The sequence below is a fragment of the Poecilia formosa genome, unplaced genomic scaffold (assembly GCF_000485575.1).
Source record: "Poecilia formosa unplaced genomic scaffold, Poecilia_formosa-5.1.2 Scaffold127, whole genome shotgun sequence".
Taxonomy (NCBI): domain Eukaryota; kingdom Metazoa; phylum Chordata; class Actinopteri; order Cyprinodontiformes; family Poeciliidae; genus Poecilia; species Poecilia formosa.
In genome coordinates this window covers 969,488-993,216 of record NW_006800066.1, presented here as the reverse complement: position 1 = coordinate 993,216, position 23,729 = coordinate 969,488, and the positions used below count along the sequence as shown (strand labels likewise).

At 44.0% G+C, this 23,729-nt stretch overlaps 1 protein-coding gene across 3 annotated transcripts; it reads right to left on the bottom strand.

The window, feature by feature from the left end:
* Positions 1-4,440: 4,440 nt before the first annotated feature.
* LOC103144454 (brain-specific angiogenesis inhibitor 1-like) lies at positions 4,441-22,455 on the bottom strand. 3 transcript variants are annotated; one of them, XM_007561456.2, is made up of 32 exons: positions 21,903-22,455; positions 18,408-19,284; positions 17,490-17,639; positions 17,299-17,397; positions 17,044-17,205; positions 16,753-16,917; positions 15,512-15,676; positions 15,265-15,429; positions 15,065-15,166; positions 14,868-14,974; positions 14,580-14,774; positions 14,390-14,458; positions 13,349-13,457; positions 13,063-13,206; positions 12,898-12,967; positions 12,686-12,788; positions 12,239-12,282; positions 10,802-10,928; positions 7,860-7,963; positions 7,646-7,748; positions 7,389-7,539; positions 7,201-7,270; positions 7,044-7,110; positions 6,863-6,948; positions 6,580-6,751; positions 6,357-6,452; positions 6,206-6,245; positions 5,496-6,112; positions 5,351-5,386; positions 5,119-5,223; positions 4,851-4,901; positions 4,441-4,638 (listed from the first exon to the last, which is right to left on the bottom strand). In XM_007561456.2, exons 2-32 carry the CDS (start codon positions 19,108-19,110, stop codon positions 4,441-4,443), a joined length of 4,575 nt encoding a protein of 1,524 aa, XP_007561518.1. In that variant the 5' UTR covers positions 19,111-19,284; positions 21,903-22,455. The 3 variants fall into 3 exon arrangements, with proteins under 3 accessions (XP_007561518.1, XP_016531594.1, XP_016531595.1); XM_016676108.1 differs by having other exon boundaries at positions 6,206-6,242; XM_016676109.1 differs by lacking the exons at positions 4,851-4,901; positions 21,903-22,455 and having other exon boundaries at positions 18,408-19,110.
* Positions 22,456-23,729: the final 1,274 nt, after the last annotated feature.

Sequence of the window (23,729 nt, the reverse complement as noted above, 5' to 3'; positions counted from 1 at the left end):
ACTTGTAGGACAGGGTATGTCACTGGGTAGATATGAAGTGAATGAGGAGCAGGTGGTACTTTACCCTGAATAGACATGCATGTGGTGCATATACATTGCAGCACAGCAGGTTGCCAGGTTGCAGAGATGCTAACTGACAGGTTAACCCAATGTTTCTCAACCCTGGTCCTCAGCGCCCCCAGGTCCTGCATATTTTAGGTGTTTCCCTTCTGCCATACACCTGAATTGTATCTCTGGGTGATTAACAGGCTTCTGCAGCACTTGAAGGTCATGCAATCATTTGAATCAGCTGTTCTGGAATAGAGGCACATCTAAAACATGCAGAGCAGGGGGCCGGTGAGGACCAGGGCTGAGAAACACTGGGTTAATCCGCCTCTCTATTACATTAAACTTAAAGTCACCTCTTTACATCATGCTAACGACATAGTAAGACATCCTTGGCTTTCTGCTTACTTTTTTCTACAATGTATGGTCTGCAGATAAGATGCAACTTTCTTTTTTTTTTAGCATGCATTGGTTTTGTTGCAATTAATCGTGTTTTTCCCCCCAGCCTGATGTTTTTTAGGATCTAATGTTGCATTGCTAAAAACGGTTTCAGTCTTGTTGTTTTCCACCAGGGTGCTAATTAAAATTGGAATTCATGTTGTTTGGGTGTTGAATTGGGAATTGTGTGCATCTGTTTCTGTAATGAGGCTTGGGGATGTCATCAGCTTTGGGATTCAGATTTTGATGTAAACGAACACAGAGCCTGTATGAATTTGCTTATAATTACTGTGACTACAATTGAATTAACGCTGGGACTGAAATAAGCAAAATAGCTTGAAAAGTGCAAATTTCTTCTATATTTACTGACAGTAATTTCCACATTTATTGCAGATCTGGTAAAACCCAAAACTGTAATTTGAGTTCTCAGGACTTTTGGTATTTTAAGTTTGGTTTTTAGTCTTTTTCTGAAGTTATAGATTGACTAAATTCTCTTGTGATCTACTTAAAAACAACAAGGAAGCTTCTTTGCTTCCTAGTTTCAGAAACGACTCTTTAATATAGTTTGCCACATGCATGTTCTCCTTATTTATGAGGACGAGAACACTTCAGGGCTGCAGACATAAATTCAAATGCGACCACCGTCGATTTCCTCCTGCTTTTTAATACCTCTTTGTATTTTCAGCCACTCTGTTCTTTTGCTGGCTGACTGTGACGGTCTGCACCTCATGACACCAAAGAAGTAAAAACGAGAGGCGACAAAGCAGAAAAGCTGCAGAATTCTCTCCAACATTAGGTCGCTGATTGCCATCATCATTAGCAGCCTGTGCAGAGTTTCGCATTGACGACTTGTGGTGGGGAAATAAATTAGCACCAAATGTTCAAACAGTCTCCAAAGTTATGCAAACAAAGTCAGAGGAAAATGGTGTGTGTCATGTGAAAACAAAACATACGAGGTGAAGCACCATTTGTAATCAGACTGATCTGCTCTCTGATTGACCTCATAAAAATGAGCAGAGCTGCTAAAAGTCATCATGTAAATCTCCTTTCTGCTTATGCCTCACAGCAACATCGTGGCTGAATAAAAAAAACAAAAAACACAAGAAGTGATTAAAGAGAGCAACGAGAGCGGGGTCAGACAATATTGAAGATGAAGCAGGCAAATCTAAGTTTGAGCCAACTCCTAATTTTAGAAACGATTCTGGACCCTGTTAATTCGTTTTTTCCCCTCATTACTCAACATCACAAGTTGTTTCTCTCTCGGTAATGATGTGCCGCCTTTCGAAGGATGGAAATAGAACAGAAGAGAATTACACTTTCATCATCTTAAATGATTGCTGTTTTATGCACCTGAAAATAACACCTATATTTAGGGAGCGTCATGTTCGCCTCGAGCTTTAATGCTGCTGGAGTTCAACATCTTACAGCGGCATTTTTTTTGTGTTACTTGAGCATGAAGTTGTGCTTTTAGGGATTAGTTCTTGTGTTTTTGTGTCTATGTAGATATCACATTGCATGGGTTATCTCTAGGTTATCTGGCTTTCTTCTCTTGTAGTTGCACATGCATATTGGGTTTAGTCTTTGGAAAGCTACATGGCTTTTCCTTTGGTTGTTACCACTGTCTTTGGTGAAGGAATGTCCCAGTTCTCAACAAAATATTGCTATTGAATGGGGAGATAGGGTCAGGGATAACTCTAAGAATTGGGCTTCAGTCATGTGAGACCAATTAATGCACATGTTTTTATGTGCTTCACAATCCTCTCTTGTTTATGGTTATCTCTGTTGCTTGTGCAATTCTTTGGCACTTTTTTCTTTTACTAAGCTTTTTTTGAAGTTTCTTGGACAGCGCACTCTGCTAACATTCAAATTCTTTAGCAATAACATTTTGTGTCTTACCCTCCTTGTAGAAGGAGTCAGTGAGTATCAACATTCATCTGAATGATTTTTCTTGGCCACAACACAAGATTTCAACATTAAAAATGCTGAGTTGCAGCGTTATTTACCATCCTGTTTTCAGTACTTTGATTTTTGTGTTTTCATTGGGATGCAGGTTGAACTTTTTGATTTAAGTTAAATGAACTAGCCATTCTAAATTATTAGTCAGTTTGACTCTAAAACACAGGTATTTTTTTCTCTTAAAAAGGTTTAAAGATGAAGATATAGTAAAAGAGAAAAGGTTTATATTATTTGATATATATGTTTTTTATTAGAAATAATTCACATTCATTTTTGTGCTGTGAAAACTGTACACTGACACAGTTTAAATCTTGACAAGAAAATACTCAATACAGGTAACTGAAATTGGGTTTTAGGCAGGACAAGAAAATTGAGAAAAAAAAAAACAAAACAAAAAAAAAACAACAATTCAAAACAAAAAAAGACATTAGGAATTGGCTGGTAGAACATACAGTCGAGTTATAGTAACACACTGTTACAGAAGACATGAGGTTCTATTACCCACTGCTTTACAGCTGAGAGCAATAACAAATATCCTGAAGAACAGTTAGGAGATAATCAGAGGCTCATTCACTCTATATTACCTTTTTTTTTAAATATAGAAGTATAATCAACTTTCACAGAGAGCTCCAAATATGGAGTCTTGTGCAAACAAATCTCTAGTGAATAAATTCCTAATACAATATTCTCATAAAGCATCTATGTGCTCTGTAAATATATATGGAAGATGGTATAAAAGTTTCGAAATATTGGTAGGAAAAAACTCTGCCTAGATCAATAATATCAATCATTGCTTGAGCATCAAGCGCCCATCATATTGCACTGTTACACACTGATGGCTGAAAACACAAAATGTGTTGAAGTCTCTGCTCAGTCCAAGAGTCCTGCAAGGCTGAGAAACAAAAAAGGGCGATGATGAGAAGGCTTTTTAAAATCCGCATGTACGACATGGAAGAGCCTGCGTCTTTGTGCCAGTTATTCATCCAGCAATCCCCAAGAGAAGCACTGCTCTTTCCGCGTGAGAGTCTGTGTTCATTCCCGTGCTGGTGTTTTGGTATCGAAGCGGAATACTGTGGAAACCAGGAAATTCAACCAACCAGCGCCTCCATCACCACTCAGTATGTTTTTCCCGATGCAGTCCATATGGGCTCACAACACATTATGGATGCACTAAATCCAGTTGTTTTTTTGTTTTTTTTGTATTGTCGGTAACAGAAAACAATAGTAATGACGAAAAGGGGAGATAAATCAAAAATATAGACATCGCACTGGATATAATCAATAATAGTAATGACGAACACAGTGACTAGCACAACCAGTTTGACAGAAATGTTTCAGTCTCAGCAAAGAGTCTCATTTTCTGCTCGAAATTGTTGGATTCGGGTGCTAACAAACTCAATATGAGGAGAAAAAGCCCACTGCACAAAAACAAACAAAAAAAAGTGTGCGCCCATCTATCAAAGTGCACAGTATTGGAGTTTTGAGTTAGGAAGAGAGTCCCGACTGTGCCTCCCGAGAAGCAGGGAGGACACGCGCCGCTTTTGAAATTTTCAATGTTACTTAGTTTTTTTCTCCAAAGTCGATTTGAAGGAAAAAAAAGGAGAAGCACAGACATGTCGAGCACATCTTCTGAAAACCCCAGGCTGCGGGGGTCCAGGAAAATTCCCTGGCGGGGGGAAGCGTCTATGGAGCCACAGACAGTCCAGTCGGTGGACGCCACTGACTGCTCCGCCAACCCCTTCTTTGAGCTTTAGGAGCTCTGATGAGAGTCCGCACTGAGAAGCTACATTAAACATCCCCATCGCCATCAGCCCCCACTCTCATCCACCACTCTTCCTGCCCTTCCCACGCTGGCTGAGGGTTTGAAGACAATGATTCTGGGACCCGTTTCCTCCCTTTTTTGGCTGCACTACCTTCATCCACTTAAGGATGCCACTCCCAAAACCAAAAAAGGAGACTGAGGTGAAACAAGGCGGCTTCGCTTGGCCCCCCTACTCCCCCTCAGACCTCTGTTTGCAGGTCAATAATGTCCTGCCCCACCAGTGGGATGGTGGTGCTCGTCTTCTCCCACTCCACAGAGTGAAGCTCCAGAGGCGAGGCGGCGAGAGGCTCCATGTCTTTGCGTACCCACGCGGGGGGCGACTGAGGAATTCCCCGGACTCCTTCCCACGACCTCTCCATGGGAGCCTGCTGTTTGTCCTGTCGGAGCAGAAAGAGAGGAACGTTTAGGACTGGTGTCGCTTCGTCAAGCTGGAGCAAATCCGTTATGTTACTTTAAAAAAAGTGAAATGAGCTTCTGATGATGGGGATCGGAGAAATAACTCCCGCTTTGAGGCATTGAACTATCTGAAGGTGTGTCTCATCTACGGGGAAGACATTTAGGGAATGTGAGGTTGTATATAAACACTCACGCTGTGGTTTGTTTTGTCACTTCCTCCAGAAGACACACTCCATCTCACAGACTGAAAGAAGGAAGAAAATACATCCTTATTCAAATGACCTCTCGGTACCAACAACATTAGTTCAATGCACTATGTTGCTCTTTATTCATCAGGTCATTTTTTTCTTAATATCTTCTTTTTTTTCTGGGATTATTGCCTCTTTTGTTCAGTATTTGTTCATTATTTCCTGCAAATGACAGTGGAAGCAGATGGAGACAGTATTCTGATGAGGTCTCACCTTGCTGTCAGACGGAGGAGACTCTCTGTCTTTCTCGGTGTGATGCAGCTTCCTGTTCAGGTCCTGGAACATGTTCTGGTGGCGCTTCTTGGTGTGCATGATTTTCTAGAGAAGACAGAGAGCAATATGCAAAACATTAGCACCTCCAGAAATGTGAGTTGTGTGAATTCTGAGGAGGAAATTATTAATTAGCAAGTTCTACTACAATAATAACAATAAAAGGTATATTTACCTCAAAGTCCAGCTCAGCATAACGGGATTTCTGTCGCTATAGATCAATAACGGAGAGAGAGAGAAAAAAATGGAGTTTAGACTTTGAAACACGTTGGTAATGTTTTAGAAAATGCATAAATGCAGCAGGTTTTTCCTCTTCCTACCTCCAGGGAGCTCATGGACAGAGTGGAAATGGTCTCGCTCTTCGACATCATCGAGTTCATGGACTCGAAGGTGTTCTCCAGGCTGCTGTGGGTGATGTGCGACTCGCTGGACATGTTGTGGATGTTCTGGATGGGCGAGTCCCTCTCCGAGTAGGACACGCTGACCTGGTCGGGCGGGATCGAGCTCATCCCGAAGGCGGCCTGGGGCTCGGCGAAGGGTCCGCCGAGGTGCATGAGCCTGGCCTGTGGCAGCTGGTCCACGCTGATGTTGTACTTTGTGGCGTCGTCTTTGGGCTTGGACCTCAAGGTGGATGTAGTGTTGGGCATTAGGACGTAGCCGCTGCCGTCGGACATGCTGCCCTCAGCCTGAGCCAGAGCAAGGTCCGCGTCCAGCTGCTTGAAGAGCTCCCCCTCACAGACGTAGACGGGGTTCCCGCAGGATGGGTCGACTCCACCAGCCAAGCGGCTTTTCTCTCTCTTCAGGGTGAGCGTGTGGCTGGAGTACTCGGGAACAGCCTGCATGTGGCTGCCCTTGGACGGCAGGGTGTGGAAGTTGGAGCCCATGGGAAGTGGCATCTGAGGGGGAGGCATCTTTTCTTCAGAAGAGCTCTTCATTCCTTTAAGGAAAAACAATAAGAGTTAAAAAAAACCTTGAAAAATTCCTTGAACCGATACGTTTCAAGCCGAGACGTTTTGGGCGCTGGGCTTACCTTGTCTGTTTGAGTCCCCATCCTTTTCGTTATCAGACTGCTGGTAAAAGAACAAAAATCCTATTAGTGCTTAATGCATGCATATTTTCATTTAGGAATAAATTCAAAAAGCACTCAAGACATTAAAAAGGCAATCGGCCAAGATATTCACCATGTGCTGAGGATGGCCGTTGTGATGAGAACTGCCAGAGTCTCCATTCCCATCGTCTTTGCGGTCAACTACTCTGCACTTCACAGCCTCCTGAACCTAATGGAAACACAGACAATTGTTAACAATATTCCAGCTCATTTAACATGATAAAAAAAAACAATAAAATTAACTTTCATTTTTATCTTTATTCCCTTCAATTCATTTGGTTTTATTGCCTTCTTACCTCTCTACGCAGGATGCAGTGGACCATGACGATGATGAAACCCTCCAAAGAGTCGAAAACGGCAAAGAGGATCTGGAAAAGGGCGGAGCGACGGTCGGTGATGGCCAGGACGGCAGACATCCAGGTGAGGGCGAGGAGGGGGAGAACCACGCAAGAGCTCCACAGTGAGGCCCTGGAGGATGAAGAAAAAGACAAAAACAACCCATCAGATTAGTTGTTGAGTCTCATTCCCAGACTGCTGAGTGTAGAAACGGCACGAATGGTGAAGACCGAAAAGACCTACCCAGCTCTCTCCTTCAGTTTCACGTCGGTGATGCCGTCCTTGGAAACGAGCTTGTTAAAGACCAGAATACCAATGACCATATTCACCTGTTTGAATAAAATAAAAAGCAAAATGTGTTAATGAAACTGTTCAACGATAGAAAACACATTAAAACTTGGAAATTGAAGTCTTTGACACGAACCAAAACAACAGCAGCGGCGGGACCAACAAAAGAGTAGAGAAGTCCACCCTCAAGAGACAACCAGCAGCTATGAGAGAGAAGGATTGATGATGTTAATTATTGTTTAATCAAATGATGAACAGAAGAAGAAAACTACGAAGCGAGAATAGGAACTTACTAGCTGACGGTGCCATATCCCTTAGCTTTAGTGAAACCCACGGACACGGCAACTACCAGAGCAGGAAGTCCTGCAATGCCAAACAAGAAAAGGCATTACAATTACTGCCATTAGGATGAAGGCTGTAACAGAAAAAGTTACGCAAAGGTGATGAGAAATGAGACGCAATAAGAGACTTGTCCTCATACCCCAGCCTAAGCACAGGAAGCGCTTGCGGATGATGCGGTTGCGCAGACGACCAGTGACAGCCATGTAGGACTGCCAAGCTTCTGTCAGGACCCAGCAGAAGGAGGAGAGGAAAAAGAAGTGGAGCAGGGCAGCAACAAGAGTGCACATCACCTGCAGGGGACCGGGATGAAGCAGAGAGAGAGAGAGAAGTAACGTTAGAAACCTGTTTCCAAGAGATAATCTAGATTCTGTGGCTTAGATTTGGATTGCGGCTTACCTTGTTGCGAGCCTGTGTTTGTCCGACGAGAATGAGGGCGTTGGAGCAGATAATGGAGAGGCAGAAGTTGATGAGGATAACAGAGCGCTCTGAGCGAATGTACCTGCAAATGAAAAAAAAAAATATATATATATGAAAATGGTTTAGGGGTTGGATGATAAATCACTGCGTATCATGTAACATCAGAGGTCGATATGCTCGAAGGCGTGCTTACTTCCAAACCGAGACGTAGATGATGATGAGGAGCAGCAAGGTGAGGGAAGAGACCCCACAGCCGACGATGAGGGTAACGGACGGGAGGTTTGCTCTGTCCATGTTCTGTAGAGGGAAGAAGAACAGGAAAAAAAAAAAAAGCCTCTTAGCGATGATTACAAACCCGCATAGGCAGTCATGCACCAGGCACACCAACTACACTCACACACACAAACACTGGAGTGAATAGGAAGCCTCTGGAAGAGCGCTATCTAGAAGAGCAGACAGCTCCCTGAAGGCAAACAGCTGAATGGCACAATCAGGCCACGGCTCAGGCAAGGTGACCCCAAGGTGAACGTGTCAGAAAGATGGAAGGCCGAACTAACAAACGGTCGGCTTTGGAGGGCGTGAGAAGATGCTGTTTGGCATGTCCTCAATGGACATATTTTGATGTCAACCTGCTTCTCTTCTAGCCCTCAGGGAGTGTGGGGGGGCTGCTGGGGAACAGGTGGACCATTATCACCTGTGCATTAATCCGCCACCAGCACTCCCCCCCTCCCCCTGTGATCTCTGACAGCAACTTAGCGCCCGCTCCTGCTGCCAGCGGCGCTGACCGCTCTGTGCTTCGACATGGCTCCTGGCGCCGAGCTTAGTTTGGATTAGACAGAGGCAGGGGTTGTTTTACTGCATCGCTGCGCGTGCCAGCGGGTCACTCCTGGACGCACAAATCTCAGCTCCACAAAGCCCTCTCGGCGACTAATTGCTGGTTACCCGTGCTCGTGCGGCTCGCACTTACTCTCCGGGCTTTTAATGAGGCTTTGAGCTACTCTCACACCTCTGATACAGTTGTCATCACCTCAACGTGTGAGCAGGATGAGAAATATTCAGACTCCATCCTTGGTGTAATTATAGCACTATAACAGGGCGAAAAGATGGAAAACCGGTGATGTGTCCTTAAAAAGAGAATAATGAAATATACTAGAAAAGAGAAGATAGGGAATAAACTAGCAGGGTTTTTTTTTTAGCTTGTTTAAAATGCAGCAGTCAGTTGGCAAAAGACCAGAATTGAATAATTTATTCTTTTTCATTGGTTCTGGAGTCAAAATTTTTCATATCTATTAAATGCATCAAATCTAAGAACCATTTATGGTTGTTTATCCATCATAACAAAAACAGCGATAATCTACTTTTTTCCTTTTTTTGCTGAAAACTTCGATTCTATCGTTGGAAACGCAACAAAAATTTGTTTCTATTTTTTGTGTTATGGTCCTTAGGAAGAAAATCATAACTGGCAAGTTAAACCTTCAAGAAAAAAAAACACAAATACTGGCCACAAAAAGTCTGGTTGGAGCATCTGGGCTCATGAGCACGATGTGAAGATGCTTCCCGAATATCAAAGCGCAGATGGGGAATTTTGCCTGTGGCAGAATGAGACTTAATTTAGTGTGGTAAATTTGTTTCAAACTCTACATGAGCAGCATCCCCAACCAGATGGCAGTTAGCAGAGGGGCAAGTTGTCGCACCGCCTGGGTTTGCAGGGAATCTGGGGTGTAATACAGTTGATACTGTTTCCTTTCTTTATGTATCTGGGTCGAATCTTGCTCCCTTGGCTAAGTGAGCTCCAGACAGCTAGTTGGACCTAGATATGAAGCACGTCCTTGACCGGATCGTGTGCTCCCATTTTGAATAGTGTGTTAAGTGAGCGCCCCCCTCCCCCTCCCCCCAACCTCCCTCATGCTTTAAAATTATATATCAGGAGCAGTCACGGGTACCTGCTCTTATAAGAATATTGGGATGCTTCTCTGGGACCATTATGTTTCAGGTACATCAAATGAGAGCTAACTAACACTCTGCAACATCTGGTTGTTTCCCCCCCCACCCCCTCCCCTCTTTCCTGTTTCTGCCACTCAAATCTCACTGGTGTTCTTCATGGAAGACACTGTTATTGAAAATGTCCACAGTGCACATCAAAGGATAGATGAAGAAGAGGCAGGCAATGGTGGGGGGTAGGGGGGGATAAGAAGAAGAAGAAAAAGAAAGGAGTGCATTGCCATCAGTGCATGACCAGACGTCTGTTTCTCATTGGTCTGCCTCTCTGGCATTTTAAATCTTGGCTGCTGCGTCCAAAGAAGAAGAAGGAGAAGTCGAAGCAGGAGAAGGAGGAGGGTGGGGTGCATGTAATTGAGAATTCAGAGATATTGGCAGAGGGAATGATTGCCTCAGCTGCCTTTTTTTCTTTTTCTTTTCTACTGTGATGAGAGGGAGGTGTTCAGATTGACAACAGCAAGTCAAGTCAAATCTGGGATGCACGCAAGTTGGAGCATAAAAAAAAACACGAAGGCTTTAGGAGTTAAAAGACTGCGGTGCAATGTTATGTGTTGAGCTGCAAATTAATGAGGAAATCAAGGTAACGATACTTGTTGAGAAGATTTCAGCTGAGTATTTTTCCTCTGCTCGGCGGTTTTCATGTCTCAAGATGACAGCGGGTAGAGGCTGCACAGTCTATATCGTTTTTGCGCAAGGCATGCAGTCATGCAATATGGCCAAAATTACAGCAATTATTAGCAACTGCCCGTTTTCTTTTTCTTTTGGCAAGATTAAAGTGACTTCTCGCTTCTGCGTGTCTTGTTACTGTACGCATAACGTTATCATTCTTCTGCAAACATGAACCTTTTTCGTAGAAAATATAACGGCAACATGCTGCTCGATTGTGTGTTTTTTTTCTTTTTCTTTTCAGTAGTTAAAACACAAGCAGGTTCTCCGATCCGCGGCACCTGCGCGGAGACAAAGGAGCGCTGCTGCAAAGCCCCTCACTGGAAAACAACAAGTCCCTACCAGCTCACCCGCTGCTCCGCATTCACACCGCAGAAGACATTTAGCATGCACATCGTGTCAAGGCAAAGAAAAAAAAAAAGAAGAAGAAGAAGAAAAAAAGCTCTTACAGGGAACAGACAGGAGACTTACCGAGTCGGAGTTGACGCGCGCTAAAATGGCGAAGGTGGAGAGGCTGTCACACACGCATTTGGTTCTGTGTGAATGAACGGGCACCGCTCTGCAGCTCCGAGCAGACCAAGAGCCAAGAAGAGAGGAGCTGCACAGGAGAGAGGAGAGGGGGAGTTAGGAGAGAGGAGAGATCTGACGAATCTCTGATCTGAGCGTTTTCCTCATGGCTTTTTTAAAACAAACATACGTGATGATAAAATGGGGGTGAATCTACAAAAAGAAATGATAAGAAGAAATTAATTAGATTTTTTTTATTTTGTAATCCATTAACATAAAACGGATACTAAAGATTAATTTCGAAGCTAAAAATAATTTTTAATCAGCTTGGGATGCAAAAGTGCATCTAAAGATCCATGTGCATGTGATTAACTGGAATTTTAATAGTGACGGATCTTAACAAATGCCACAATTAGCATAATCCTTATCACTCTCTTTCCTCATTACATTTAAATCAGGCTCATGGTAAGCAAGGAACAAGGTGTCCCCTCAAGGAGAGCGTGGATTATAAATTATGGACTTTTTCCCCCTCATCTGAGAGCTCATAATATGCAACACATGCATTTGTTTTGGTGCATCCTCTATCTGATTGGCATCATACAGCCAGCAGGTTCAGGCTGTTATCCTAGAGCTGCATCTGAGTAAAGCTGCATAGTGCATATCTGTATAATTCCCATGGAAAGTTGCAGAGTTTTGCATATATTAGTAGGATGCAGTTCAGTGGTTCTGGGAATGGAGCTCTTCAGATGAAGAGTCCCCCCCTCCCCCAAACTCTGCTGTTAGCCAGTGCTTCATCCTGTCTCTATTGGTGCATTAATCACATTTGCTGTTTAAACTGAATCTAATTTGACTGAAGGCGTATGGGCCCCCCTCTGAAAGTTTACGAGGTAATTACATTTTCTTCCCTAATCTTGCTTACCTCAGCTCTTGCTGCTGTGTGACAGGGGCTGGTTGTTGTGCTTTTTTTATTATCTCTCATTGTTCTTGCATATATCTTTCAAAGCTCAAGAAGTCTACCCCTGTAAATAGTTTGAAATTGGATGATTTAAAGTGTCGGAAACTGTGAACACTGAAATGAGTTTGAAGCCGCCCTCTGTGGGTGACTGGGGCTTTGATTTCTTGACTCTGTCTGGCTGTCTGTAATTTGTGTCAGACAGGTGATTAAGTCTGAGACTGAAGGGTCAGCTTGCACGTGTACTGGTTTTTCTTTGTCTGCCTTGTCAAAAAGGACTGACATGAAAACGATGGAATGACCACTGCCTTTCCTCTTACAAGTTTGTGTAAATGGTGACAGATGTGAACCAGGCAGGCAGCACCATTTTAACCATCGCTCTCACAAGAAAAAAAATAGATAAATGTGGTGGTCAGATGCACATTAAAGGAAAAACAGTTAACACTTACGTTTCACTCTCGTCCCATGAGAGGCATGTTTCATTGATGGTGTCCTGCAAAGAAGAGGCAGATGGAGATGGTTAGTGTGAGGAATCTCTCTGTAGAAAAGGAAAGCATGTAGGCTGGGACACCTTACTACAAAACGTGTGAGATGCAACAGCTTGCTGGTAGCCACATGCCCACATTTTTTCACCCCCTTGCTTGGTGATGCATTAATGAAACCAAAAGCAGCCACTTATCAGCTGCAGACTCTAATTATCGCGCATGATTTCTCATCGTCGAGGGGCCGTTTGGTCGCTTATGAGATTTTCTCTGGGCTTCAGCGGCCGCAAGCCGACGCAAAAGTCAAAGTGTCGCAGCAAATGTCAGGGAAATGTCAGTCTCTCCGCATTGTGCTGCACAAACACCCACGGGGAGGCGGATATTTTTCCATTAGGTTGATCATTAGGGACTCACGTTGCGCAGGTGGGGGAACTCAACCTCGACGGGGGTCGACAGGAGAGTCGGGGTGGGGCTGACAATCACGGTCACCACCTTGGAGTTGAACAGGGTGGTGTTACTGTGGAGGAAGAGCACACTTCACTGTCAAAGCTTGATCTTAGACGTGTCAGACTGTGAATCAGACTGCAGGAAGACGGAGTGGTAATGATTAAACAGAGCAATGTTACCTCTGGAAGGGCATAATTGAAGAAAGGTTTCTGTACAAGACAATGCCGGTCACAAAAGCATCATTGGCATCTGGAAAAAAAAATGAAAACAGTCTCGCTCAGTCTTCAAGTTAAACCCACCGCCGGTTTGTTGTTTGACAAAATGTTACATTTGTATGATCTTACCGGCGGATCTGAGGGACAGAGCGTCGCGGGAAACTGAGATCTTCTCCTCTGAGGTACTGACCCAGTCCGGCCTTCCTCTCCAGCCCTTCACAGGGAAGGTGAAGTTGGAGCTGGTGGTCGTTGGGCGCTTGTGGATGCTCAGCACTGAAAGGCACAAATGACAATATACAAAGGGGACTTTGTTAGCAGAACGCACTTGTAGGTTCTAGCAGCTGATGGACTTGAATAACTAATGCATTTGGGCGTTGATTGAACAACAAACAGAAGACAAATTAACTGGGCTCACCTAGATTCTCAGTGACTTCGTAAATGTCCTGAAAGCCGCTCATTTGCACTCCGATCATGTTCACAAACTCCTCGACAAGGCGGAGGAACCCCTTGATATTGGCACCCATCTAAAGTGAGAGAAGATGGAGACAAAAAGAAGAACATTAAAATATGGCAGCGTATAAATCTGGTTTATTTGCGCAGTCAAGGACAGCCAGTTTAACGATTATTTATGGATTCACAGGTTCCAGCCAGCACTTATTATTTCAGAGCGCACAGAGGCTGACAGAAAAAAGCAGGGAAAACGCACAACTCTTGCTGCTATGCAACCCCAGAACTTCCGTACGGCCATAAAAGGCCAGGCTGTTGATTCATACTCTATTTTTTTGGTCCTTTCTCTTTTTCTCTCAGTGAAAAGGGAGGGCCACCTGACTTGCGTGTCTCTGACGCAGAGAAGTAGCGATGTGGGCGCGAGCCGTGTGCTTCTGCATGTGATGTTCTGTCTGTGTTTCTATACAGAAGTAGCCGTCAGTATGTGGGATGGCACGGAGACGCACAGATTACAGAGTGGGAGTAGTGATTTTCCCTGATTCAGAGAGGCGGTGGCCTCGGTAACTCGCCCTCCTGCTCTCAGATCAGTTTGTGCATGACAGTGTGTGTTTATTACAACTTTTTTTTTTTCGGAGGCTGGTCTTTCTTGGGAAACTTGCAGGAACATTACAAGCGTCACTGGAGCGCGGAGGTGGTTTGTCGACAGTTGGCCAAACGTGACAAAGTTCTGCTCGGGCTAATCTGAGTTTAGCAAACTGGATGAGTAAATGTCTGCACATCTCATCTAACACTTTTGCTTTGAAACTTCTGCTTAAATTAAAAGGTTTGGATGAATAAATATTTCCACTGCACGTGTAGTCTATGTCCTGATTTTGTTGGTACTTGTACAATCACTTGTAAGTATTTTCTGAGATTTACTCTCCACTCTGCTCATCCTATTTAGAAAACTTCAATATAATAGACTTATTCCCTTTGTGCACTCTGACAGTCACACCTTGTTATCACATACCAGTTGTGCCTCTTCCCATTTGTCATGATGTTCCTCCTTCAGTAGGTTGCTGATGGTCTGGACGTAGTTCTGCAGATCATCAAATACAAAGGTAGAGGTGTGAGAAGACACTGAGCCCATCTTGTTTAGATGCAATTTGTTCCTTAAAAATGTTGAACTCCAAAATTTATGGATGTCAGTTGGAGCTTACCTCAACATCGGCGTTGCTCAGCCTCAGCCTGGTTGCCTTGTACAACTCTGTGGTGTTCTTCAGGATCTCCATTATGGCCAAAAGGTCACCGCTGTACTTGGCTTTCTCATCAGAGGAAAATCTCACGCGGGAAATCACCTCGGCAACTCCATCAACGCTTTGCCCGATCTGCGCTTTGGAGGTGTAGTCCCTTGACTACAGAGACAGAATTAAAAGGTTATTTCTAATGTTTTACTTCACATTAAATCCAATTAGCAGCACTTTATTGATGATTTTAGGGGGGCATACCAGCATCTGAATGTTCTCGTAGTTCTTAGAAACACACTGGGTGTAAATGGGGTTCTCCCAAGAAGCAAAACCTCTTTCATCAAGGGTGCAGCGACGCAGAATAAGACCTGTTGATGAGATGGAGAACTCTTAGTTTAGTTTTAAACAGATATTTGAAACTCTAAAGTGTAAAGATAGCTTCCAGGCTGTCAAAGTACCTGAAGCATCAGCAGGGCAGGAAACAGCAGTGACATCTCCAGCGGGGGTTTTCTTCCAAACAATGTCTCCGGTGTTGTGCTCAGGACAGATCTCATGGGGCTCTAAAAAAAATCACAACCAGTTGTTGCATGATGAGTTTCCTGTTTGCTTTTGGATTTGTGAAAAGATGGCATGAATCTGTTGTGCTGCAGACACTAACCAGGGCATCTCTTCTCATTGCAGCGCTTCTGCTCTCTGGTGTCACCGGGGCAAGGCTCTCCTCCAAAGAAAGGCCCCTCACAGACTCTCTGTCTCTGCTGGATGCCTCCACCACAGGTCTTGCTGCAGCTTCCCCATGAGCTCCATGGATGCCAGGTTCCATTAACTATAGACAAAAACACCATTAATTCTGACCCTGTTAAATGAAAAGCAAACCTTGGATCTGGGATATGTACTTTATAACTCACCGGGGCAATCCTTCAGGAAGCAGTTTGCTGTCTCTTTCCAGCCTCCGTGGCACTCTGAGCCGCCATAAGATGGCCCGTTGCACTCCCTGGTTCTCTGCATGGTGCCGTTGGAGCAAGAGGCAGAGCAGGAACTCCAGGCGGACCACTCATTCCAGGATCCGTCCACTAGAGGGAAGCAGAGGAGCGTGCATAAAGAAGAGTTATGAGGATGGCAAGGACAAAACAGACCCACGGGCCACACCAGACATCTTGACAAACTCACTGATGCTATTAACATCTCTCATCATGACCCAGTTAAGCTGAGCTGAAGCAGAACAGAAAGTTGGATGGATCTCTGTTATGCGCCCTTCAACTATCAAGTTCAAACTCTAATTAGCAATTTGGAAGTTTAAACTGGATCATCATTTCAGACAATTTATGGATGCAATTACAGTTTTGAGTTTTTAGTTAAACTGAGTGACAGATTAATAAGAAAATAATAATATTCATTTAATGATAAATAAATTGGTCATTTATATTTGAACCTTGCTAGAAGCTCAGGACATATTAAAATACATGTAAAAACAACTGAATTGCATTTATTACTAAGCCAAAGTGGATATTGACATAACGTTTCTATTACAGCCCAATCTGCTGGTAATCACAAACTTAATTTCCTTTGAGTTTCAACTAAAATACACAATCATCTTGAAGTAATGACTTCCCCCCCTTTTGCAGGTTTCTTTTTTATTGTGTTAAACAGAGACACCTGGTGGTGAAGAGGTGCAACTGCAACAAATCCATACCCATTTTAAAAAGACACACCTACATAAAAACCACGTGTGTAAATGACGACAATTAGACGCGGGGAAAAAAATCAACTCGGCGCTGCAGTAACTTTAGAGGTAAAACTTTTCTGCACATGAGTAGGTGGCTCAATAGGAGAGCGACTTAAACTTGGTCAAGTGACCATGAATGAGCACAGAGTGAGTCACAGGCAGCTGTGAGGAGGCCACTGACTAACATCCACTGATGCTTTTATTCTGGTGAGTCAGATGAAATTGCAACCTGCCTTTGCCGTTGCGATGATGCAGACACAATTAGGTGACTTAATTAGGCTCTCATAAATGAATCACTCAGATGAAGGGTTAAGCATCACATCCTGAGCTTGTTATTGAGAACTTTTAACAGAACAATCCAGGCTCTGGAGAGAATATTTAGATTTTTTTTAAAAAAGTAATACAGCCAGATATGCAGCTCACCTGGGCAGACAGCGATGTTGCAGAACTTGGTTTGTCTTGTGGGTCCGCGGCAAGGCTGTCCTCCATTCTGGGGCTGCTTGCAGGTGCGGGTACGGTCACGGTATCCGCGGCCGCATGTGGAGGAACACAGGCTCCAGGGGGTCCACTCATCCCAAGCACCATCCACTGCAAACATGTGATAAATATACTTAATTTATGATTTATTTCATCTTTGAAAACTTGAAAAGTCTCAGACTTCTGCTGACATCATTCAGCGTCTCTGCCGTGCTCATATAAGACTCAAAGACTCACCAGGGCAGACAACTGAGTTGTTGCATTGTCGGTTCTCGCGCAGGGGTCCGGTGCACTGGGTGGTGAAGGAAGAAGTGGCACAGAGGCGGGAACGGCTCTGCCAGCCTTCCCCACAGGTGACTGAACATGGGCTCCAAGAGGCCCACTCATCTGTCTTTGCATCTGTTATGAGAACATTAAACACTCTAAAGGTTAGGGGACTTCATTGCTTCACTTTAGTCATCAGTTTGTTGCAGGACCTTGTTGTTATCTCACCTGTTTGAGTTGCTACAGCTCCTGGGTTGGAGTCATCAGCGCTGTCTCTTTTCAGACCAATGATGGCACGCAGACCTTGGCTTCTGTTCCTCTCTTTGCCTGCGAGAGTTAAATGAATTGCATAATTATGGATTGAAAGCCCAGCCACCTGCAGCAGTGTTTTTTGACTTAATGACAAAATTATAGCTTACCAATGCAGGGCTGAGGGTTGCAGGCACGGCCTTCCTCCACTGTTCCCTCACACACTCCATCCTCGGGCTGGCAGGTTCGGCTGCGCACCTGGACTCCGCCGCCACACTCCTGGCTGCATACGGACCAGCGGGCCCAGCCTGCCCAGCTCTCTGCAGGAAGACATAAAAAAAGAACAAAAAACGAGAGGATACTTGTTGAGAAGAGTTGGAAACTACCAGAGCTGAGAAAAAATTACAGCACTTGGAAACATTATTACTCCCTTTGTGTAAAGCATGATTCAGTTTTCTAACTTTGGGTTTAAGAACAGGAAGTGAGTAATATTTTCTTTATGTGTAGAAAATGAGCAAGGACGTTTCTTTGTGAGCAGAATGGTACTATCTAGTGGATAGACGTCTTATTTGAAAATGTTTGCTTTTATCCACTTGGTGCAAAACTCTGTCAGAACGGTGTGTGTGTGTGAGAGAGTGAGTGCCTGTTGCTATGGATACAGCTAGTGCAGTTCTTCGATTTCTGCTGGCAGCCGACTGTGAGGTCTTTGTGTTCCTTTACAGCCTGACACACAAACAGTCTCTCTGTGCATGTCTTGGTGCAAAGCTGAGCAATGTGTGAGGTGCAGCAGGTGATGCTACTTAGCTCTAAAGATGGAACATCAAATATCCCTAACAGCCTTGATTTACTTCTCATTATTTTGTGGGGCTGTAGAGCAAGAACTCTGGCTCTGCAGGCATGGATGATTGCTCTCAGGAGCTGTTTAGACACACCGCCGAAGCAGTGGGAGATTGCAACCTGCAGAGCTGCTTAGTTTTGGAGAACTTGACTCCTTTACTAAGCTAATTTAACTGTTTTGATCATGAGACTTGTGTTTTCTGTGTTTTTCTTTTGCACATTTCAAAGTTTATAACCCGAACCATGCTTACTGATAATCTCAGCATCACGTCCATTGTCTTTGGGAACAGGAGTGCATTTTTCCACGTAGACGCCGCCCCGGTAGCAGCTTCCTGGCTTCCTCTTTGGGGCCTCCCAGCACTGGCAGGGGGTGTTCATGATGCCACAGGGATAATCATGGGTGCTGCTGTTCAGGCACTTCTCCAACCACTGGCACAGCATCTGGCAGGCGGGCATGCTTGGGTTCCTCTTCCCCACAACCAGAAACTCGGCCTTGAACTCGCTGACACCTTGCTCTTGCCCAACAACCTCCAGCGCGTTCCTTGGGGCCACCTTGCGGATCTGCAGGAATTGCTTGCTTGACTCCAGGTAGGTGACGGCAGTGGAAGCGTCGCAAAGCCTGACAACCTCGTCAAAGCTCTCCATACCCAGGTAGGTGCGAGAAGTCTCGATGAAGGAGTCGAACTGGAAGGTCTTGATCTGGCGGGGCACGCAGGAGTCGGTGGGCTTGGTGATTTTCATGTAGACGTTGTAGCGGCGTGGATCGGGGTTCTGCAGGGTCCAGGAGCAAGGAGCGGAAGGCAGAGTGGTCGTAGAGGAGAACACGCCAAAGAAGCGACTCTGCTCCAAGGTGGCGCAGGTTGCAGAGGCCGGTCCAGAGGGAGTGCAGGAGGTCAAACCGAAAAAGAGCACGATTAGGGCCACGCAAGGGCCGGTGAGAGCTGACCACGCCATTGGGTCAGCTTTGGTTTGGTGTTGGGTGAAATCTGGGTTTGACTTTGTTGTTTCTTTGATTTCTTTGTTGCAAGTTACTGCACTTGATTCAGATCTCTTGATTATCTTCGCAAACCCTTCTGAAGATTAGCTTTGCTTTAATGCATCAGACTATTTGTTATCTCAGAGAGGGATCTGTTGGAAAAAAAAACACAAAACATGAAAAAGTCTGTTAGACTGCTTTCACGTTGACAGTTACTGGTATGAACTGCAGAATACAATGCATTTTAATTGGAGCCATTGTTAAGCTAATATTTATGCAGCAGAGATTGTTGTCTGATCTGTATCACAGTGTTTCAGGCTACGCTGAATGATCTGAAATGCCTGGTTCTCTGGAAAATAATTGCTGTGGCGGAGCAATTACAGTCCTTCACAGCGAGGTGGTATCTCCGAGCTCTTGCTCTTTCCTCCCACACACCTAACTGTGTGCGTCAGTCTGACGTCCATGCAAGCTTCGCCACTGGCAACTTATTTGTGCAATTCACTCCTCTTATTAAGCAGTAAACAGGCAGAAAAAAAAGAAATAAAAAAAATCATCTGCAGCCATGGTGAGGGGTATTTACATACCCTGCACTGGCATTTCAGAAATTGCATGGGGAATATTTCCAGCATTGCTTAGGGGGGAATGAAGCAAAATGATCTTAATTACTATGACTTTTGCACGTTATGTTGAATGCATTCAAAGAAAATATGTTTTATGCATGCATTTTCTACCACTCTGCAGAAGGTTGTTTTGCATATGAGTAATTCATCGTTTTTTTTGTTTTTTTTGTTTTTTTTTGTTTGTTATCTTGTAAATGTGCTTCTTCTAGACATACGGGTCTGCAGAGTCGCCGTCTAAATCCCAGAATTACTCAAGCAAAGCAGGATAAAGGAGACGCTCGCTGGCGCTCAGAAGAGAGTAAAGCTGTTGCTCAGCAACAAGTTTTACTTTCAGACAGAGCTAGTTTTCTGCTTCATCATGTTTTCCATCTTAGTCTTTGTTATACCTCTTACTTCACAGTTTATGGCAGTTTATGCAGTTTATGAAACAGGAAATGGATTATTAGAGACAAATTAATTGCTATTTCAGAGTCTGCTGCAGAAACCTGTATTTAAATGTGGGTTCATCGTAAAGACAAAAGCGGCGGCAGCACGCCGAATGCATATGGAGCGACTGTGAGAAGCACCTGCACTTCTCAAGTTAAGTACTCATAATTACAGCCATCTCATCTCTCCCGCCTCCCTGCCTCGCTCTCGCCCCACCCCTCCTCTCAGCTCGTCTCATTTCTATGAGCAATGCAGTAGAGACCTCTGCTTTGTGTCAGTGGCTGTCTTTCTCTCCTCTACCCCCTCCCAGCCCTCTTGGCAACCGGAAGCTCCATGAATGGGCATCTGATGAGAAAGTCTTTGAAAAGAAAAGTCCAGCTGTGGCGGGAGAACTCTCCCTCCCCTAACCGACTGCTCTCACCCTCCCCACTCCTATCTACCCCGTCCTCTCGCTTGTCCATTTGCTGTCGTCAATGACACATTTTGTGCATAGCAGGCTGACTAAAGAGCGGGCAGTTTGTTGTTATGGAGACAGAGCTTATTTTCTGCAGAATAGTGTGAAAATCCCCACATTTGCCATCTGTGACATGCTTTCTGTCCTTGCTGACGTAGTGCACACTTTCTAGAAGCTACAGATGAAGGAATGAAGAAGTAAAACAGAAAATCGTTGTAAAAGAATGCAGAAAGTGCTTGGATGTGTCATGACTTGAAGTGACAGGTGAAATCTTACAGACTGAGTTTTGTGAGTCAAACCATGTACTATAAATGCACCCTCAAAGTCAGCATGGGTTGTTCTGTTAGTAAAATCCTGCCTGAATGTTGTACAAGGTGTCATGCTTTCTTTACTGACTGTTCATTTGATAAAATATCAGGTCAGTGCAGCAGAGAAAGACTGAGAATGTCTGGATCAAGGATTCGTGTTGCTCTTGAAAAAGATTTAACAGAAGCTGTTTTTGCACTTAGTAATGTATTTTTACTTTGAAGAAAAAGCTCGTATTTCTTTTTTTGTTGCTGCTGCAGCTGTTGCAAAAGAAATCTGCAGATGTGCATGAACGTAAACTCTAAGGCTCTGCAGGAAACAAAACATTTTTCAGCAAAGGCAAAACAATTTGTTGCATACTGCAGAAAATACCTGAATGTGTAGGTTTAATGAGATTTTTGCATCAAAGCTGATGTGTTGCATAGCTATGAAATGAAGTGAATAAGTTATGCAAATCCAATCCATGTGACGGAGAGAGATCCCTCTTTATACTTAAAGACATAGCATCAATATTGTTCTATTGTAGCTAATCAGTGTCAGTCTTCTGCAACAACACTTAAATATTTTTTGTAATAATTAAAAAACCAGAAAGTTCAATGAAGCAGCCTGTTGCCTCAGTACAACTTTCTCCTGCCTCATCTGTCTACACAATAGCAAGCACAGCACTACTTTAACAATAACATTGTGTGAGATCAAGTGCAAAACAATTTAAAACTGCATTAAAGTAAGAAGCCGTTGTCAGGTTGATGCATACAGGAGCCGAAACATTCAAAGTCAGTGGAGCAGATCTCAATGCGAGGCAGTTCAAAGTTTCAGAGTTTCAGCACCGCGGACAGCGACACAACAACTTTTAAAATCAGAGGAAGCATTCGCATTCGCATCACTCATCCTCACTTCAGAACTTCACCATGAAGACAAAAACACTTTCAGACGATCCATCAAATACTTTCCACTTTCTCCTTACCTCGAAAATTCTTCTTTGAAGTCTTTGTCAGCGGCTCTCTAACCGGTCCGGTCCAGTCGTCTGTCGGTTCGGATCTGGTAGCAGCTGCTGAGTTTCGTCTCTCGAAAAAGAAAAGTAAAAAGTCAGACTAGACCTCAAAGACTTGAGATCTGCGCTTCTGGCCAAAAACTTTCGCAGCTCTGTGGAGACCGCCGAAAGGATGCGCCAGGTCCAAACACTCGAACCCCAGAGCGGGGATCGATCCCAAGTTTCAGTGCAGTCCACTCTCACAAGCAAAGAAAAATTGAATGCGACTCTAACCAAACTCCAAAGAGTTTACTACCAACTTCGTTTAGCTGCTATAGCCTATCCAAGAAGAAGGAAGCGGCGTATAGCGAAGGGACAAATTGGTTGTTGTCGGAGCTCCAGCAGAAAGTCCGTTCTCGTTTGTCTTTGTTTCTCTCTAAGCTCCAGAATAAAGAAAAATTGTTGGTACTTCTACTCCCGGCTTCGGAGTCTTCTTGCTTGTGGTCTTTGCACTGCAAGTGGGTCCAGTCTCAGTGTAGCTTGTGGCCTCCACTCGGAGCTATATATCCCACCCCGCCCCTCCCATGGCTTGAAGTTGGGAGTCAGTGCGTGGATGGAGTAGCGAAGTGAATGAGACAGCATCATCGGGAGAGGGAAAGGGAGGGCGGGAGGAGAGTGTGTGGCGAGTGTGCGGAGGAGACGCGGCTGTGTGTGCGAGCGCGTGCGCCGGCGTGCGCGTGGAAGTGTGAGAGCGGCGGTGTGTCAGCGCACGGAGGAGGGAGGGAGCAGAACCGAGCGAGGAGGGGAGGGATCTATGCAGGGAGACAAACGATAATGAAGAGCAAACTACGCAGATATGAACGCACAGCCAAAGGTACCGGAAAGAGGATCAACGGAATAGGTGTGCAGCAGGCAGCAGGGAGACGCAATGAAGAGAAATCAATTGTTTTCCTCAGATGAATGGCAATGCGACACTTCTGAATGTCGTCGCAAACATTTGCACAGAGACGTGCGATGTGTTTATTTGTCCGGCGTCCAAAAAACATTGCATTTATGACTTTGTGTGTGCGACCATCCAGGGTGTTAAAAGTACGACTCCCTCTTTAGAGAGTAGAAAATTACATTGCGTGTTTTAGAGATGCTGCAGAACATGCAGAGAGGAGAGTCAAAAGTTTTACAGTGAAATAATAAATAAAAAAATATTAAAATAATTAAATAAGAATATATGCAATAAATATGCATGTGACAATTTAAATAAAATAGGAAATTATTAAATAAATACAGAATGGTAATTATTTAAATGTATAAAAATATCATGCTGCACATTTATTTAATCTGTTAAACTTACCTAATCAAAGTCATACAGACAAGACGATTGGTCTGCACTTAAACTGCTGTGCAGATCAATCATGCAAAAGTTAGTCTACATCTGATAAACTATAATGACATTTTAACTTGTTTGAAAATGCACAGAAAAAATAAAAATAAGCACCAAAAATATTAGATATTTTGGTGAATACAAGTTTAAATGATTCATTTATTTAACTTAATTATTTGTTCTGTATTTAATAAGTTCCAGGCACATTTCTGTAATCATATCTTATTCAACCTATAACATATATACACACGATTAATTAAGTATTTATTGTAATATTGGCACTTTTGGGTCTCGATACCCTGCAGGGAGTGCTATGATGCAAACCTGTCTGTCCCTCACTCACTTGTTTCTCCCTGAAACCCACACTCACATACACAACGAGGCTTGTGCACACAGGAACAGGCGCTCCTCCCTCCATGCCTTTCTGGTTGGTTTCTCTCCCT

Bases quoted from the DNA above. Each gene is read 5' to 3' on its own strand.
- LOC103144454 (XM_007561456.2), bottom strand. From the start codon at position 19,110: ATGGCGTGGTCAGCTCTCACCGGCCCTTGCGTGGCCCTAATCGTGCTC. The intron at 13,207-13,348 runs GTGAGCCCAGTT...TGTGCCTTTCAG, and splicing joins CGAAGTCACTGAGAATCTAG to TGCTGAGCATCCACAAGCGC. The intron at 12,283-12,685 runs GTGAGTCCCTAA...TCTTCTTTGCAG, and splicing joins AGTTCCCCCACCTGCGCAAC to GACACCATCAATGAAACATG.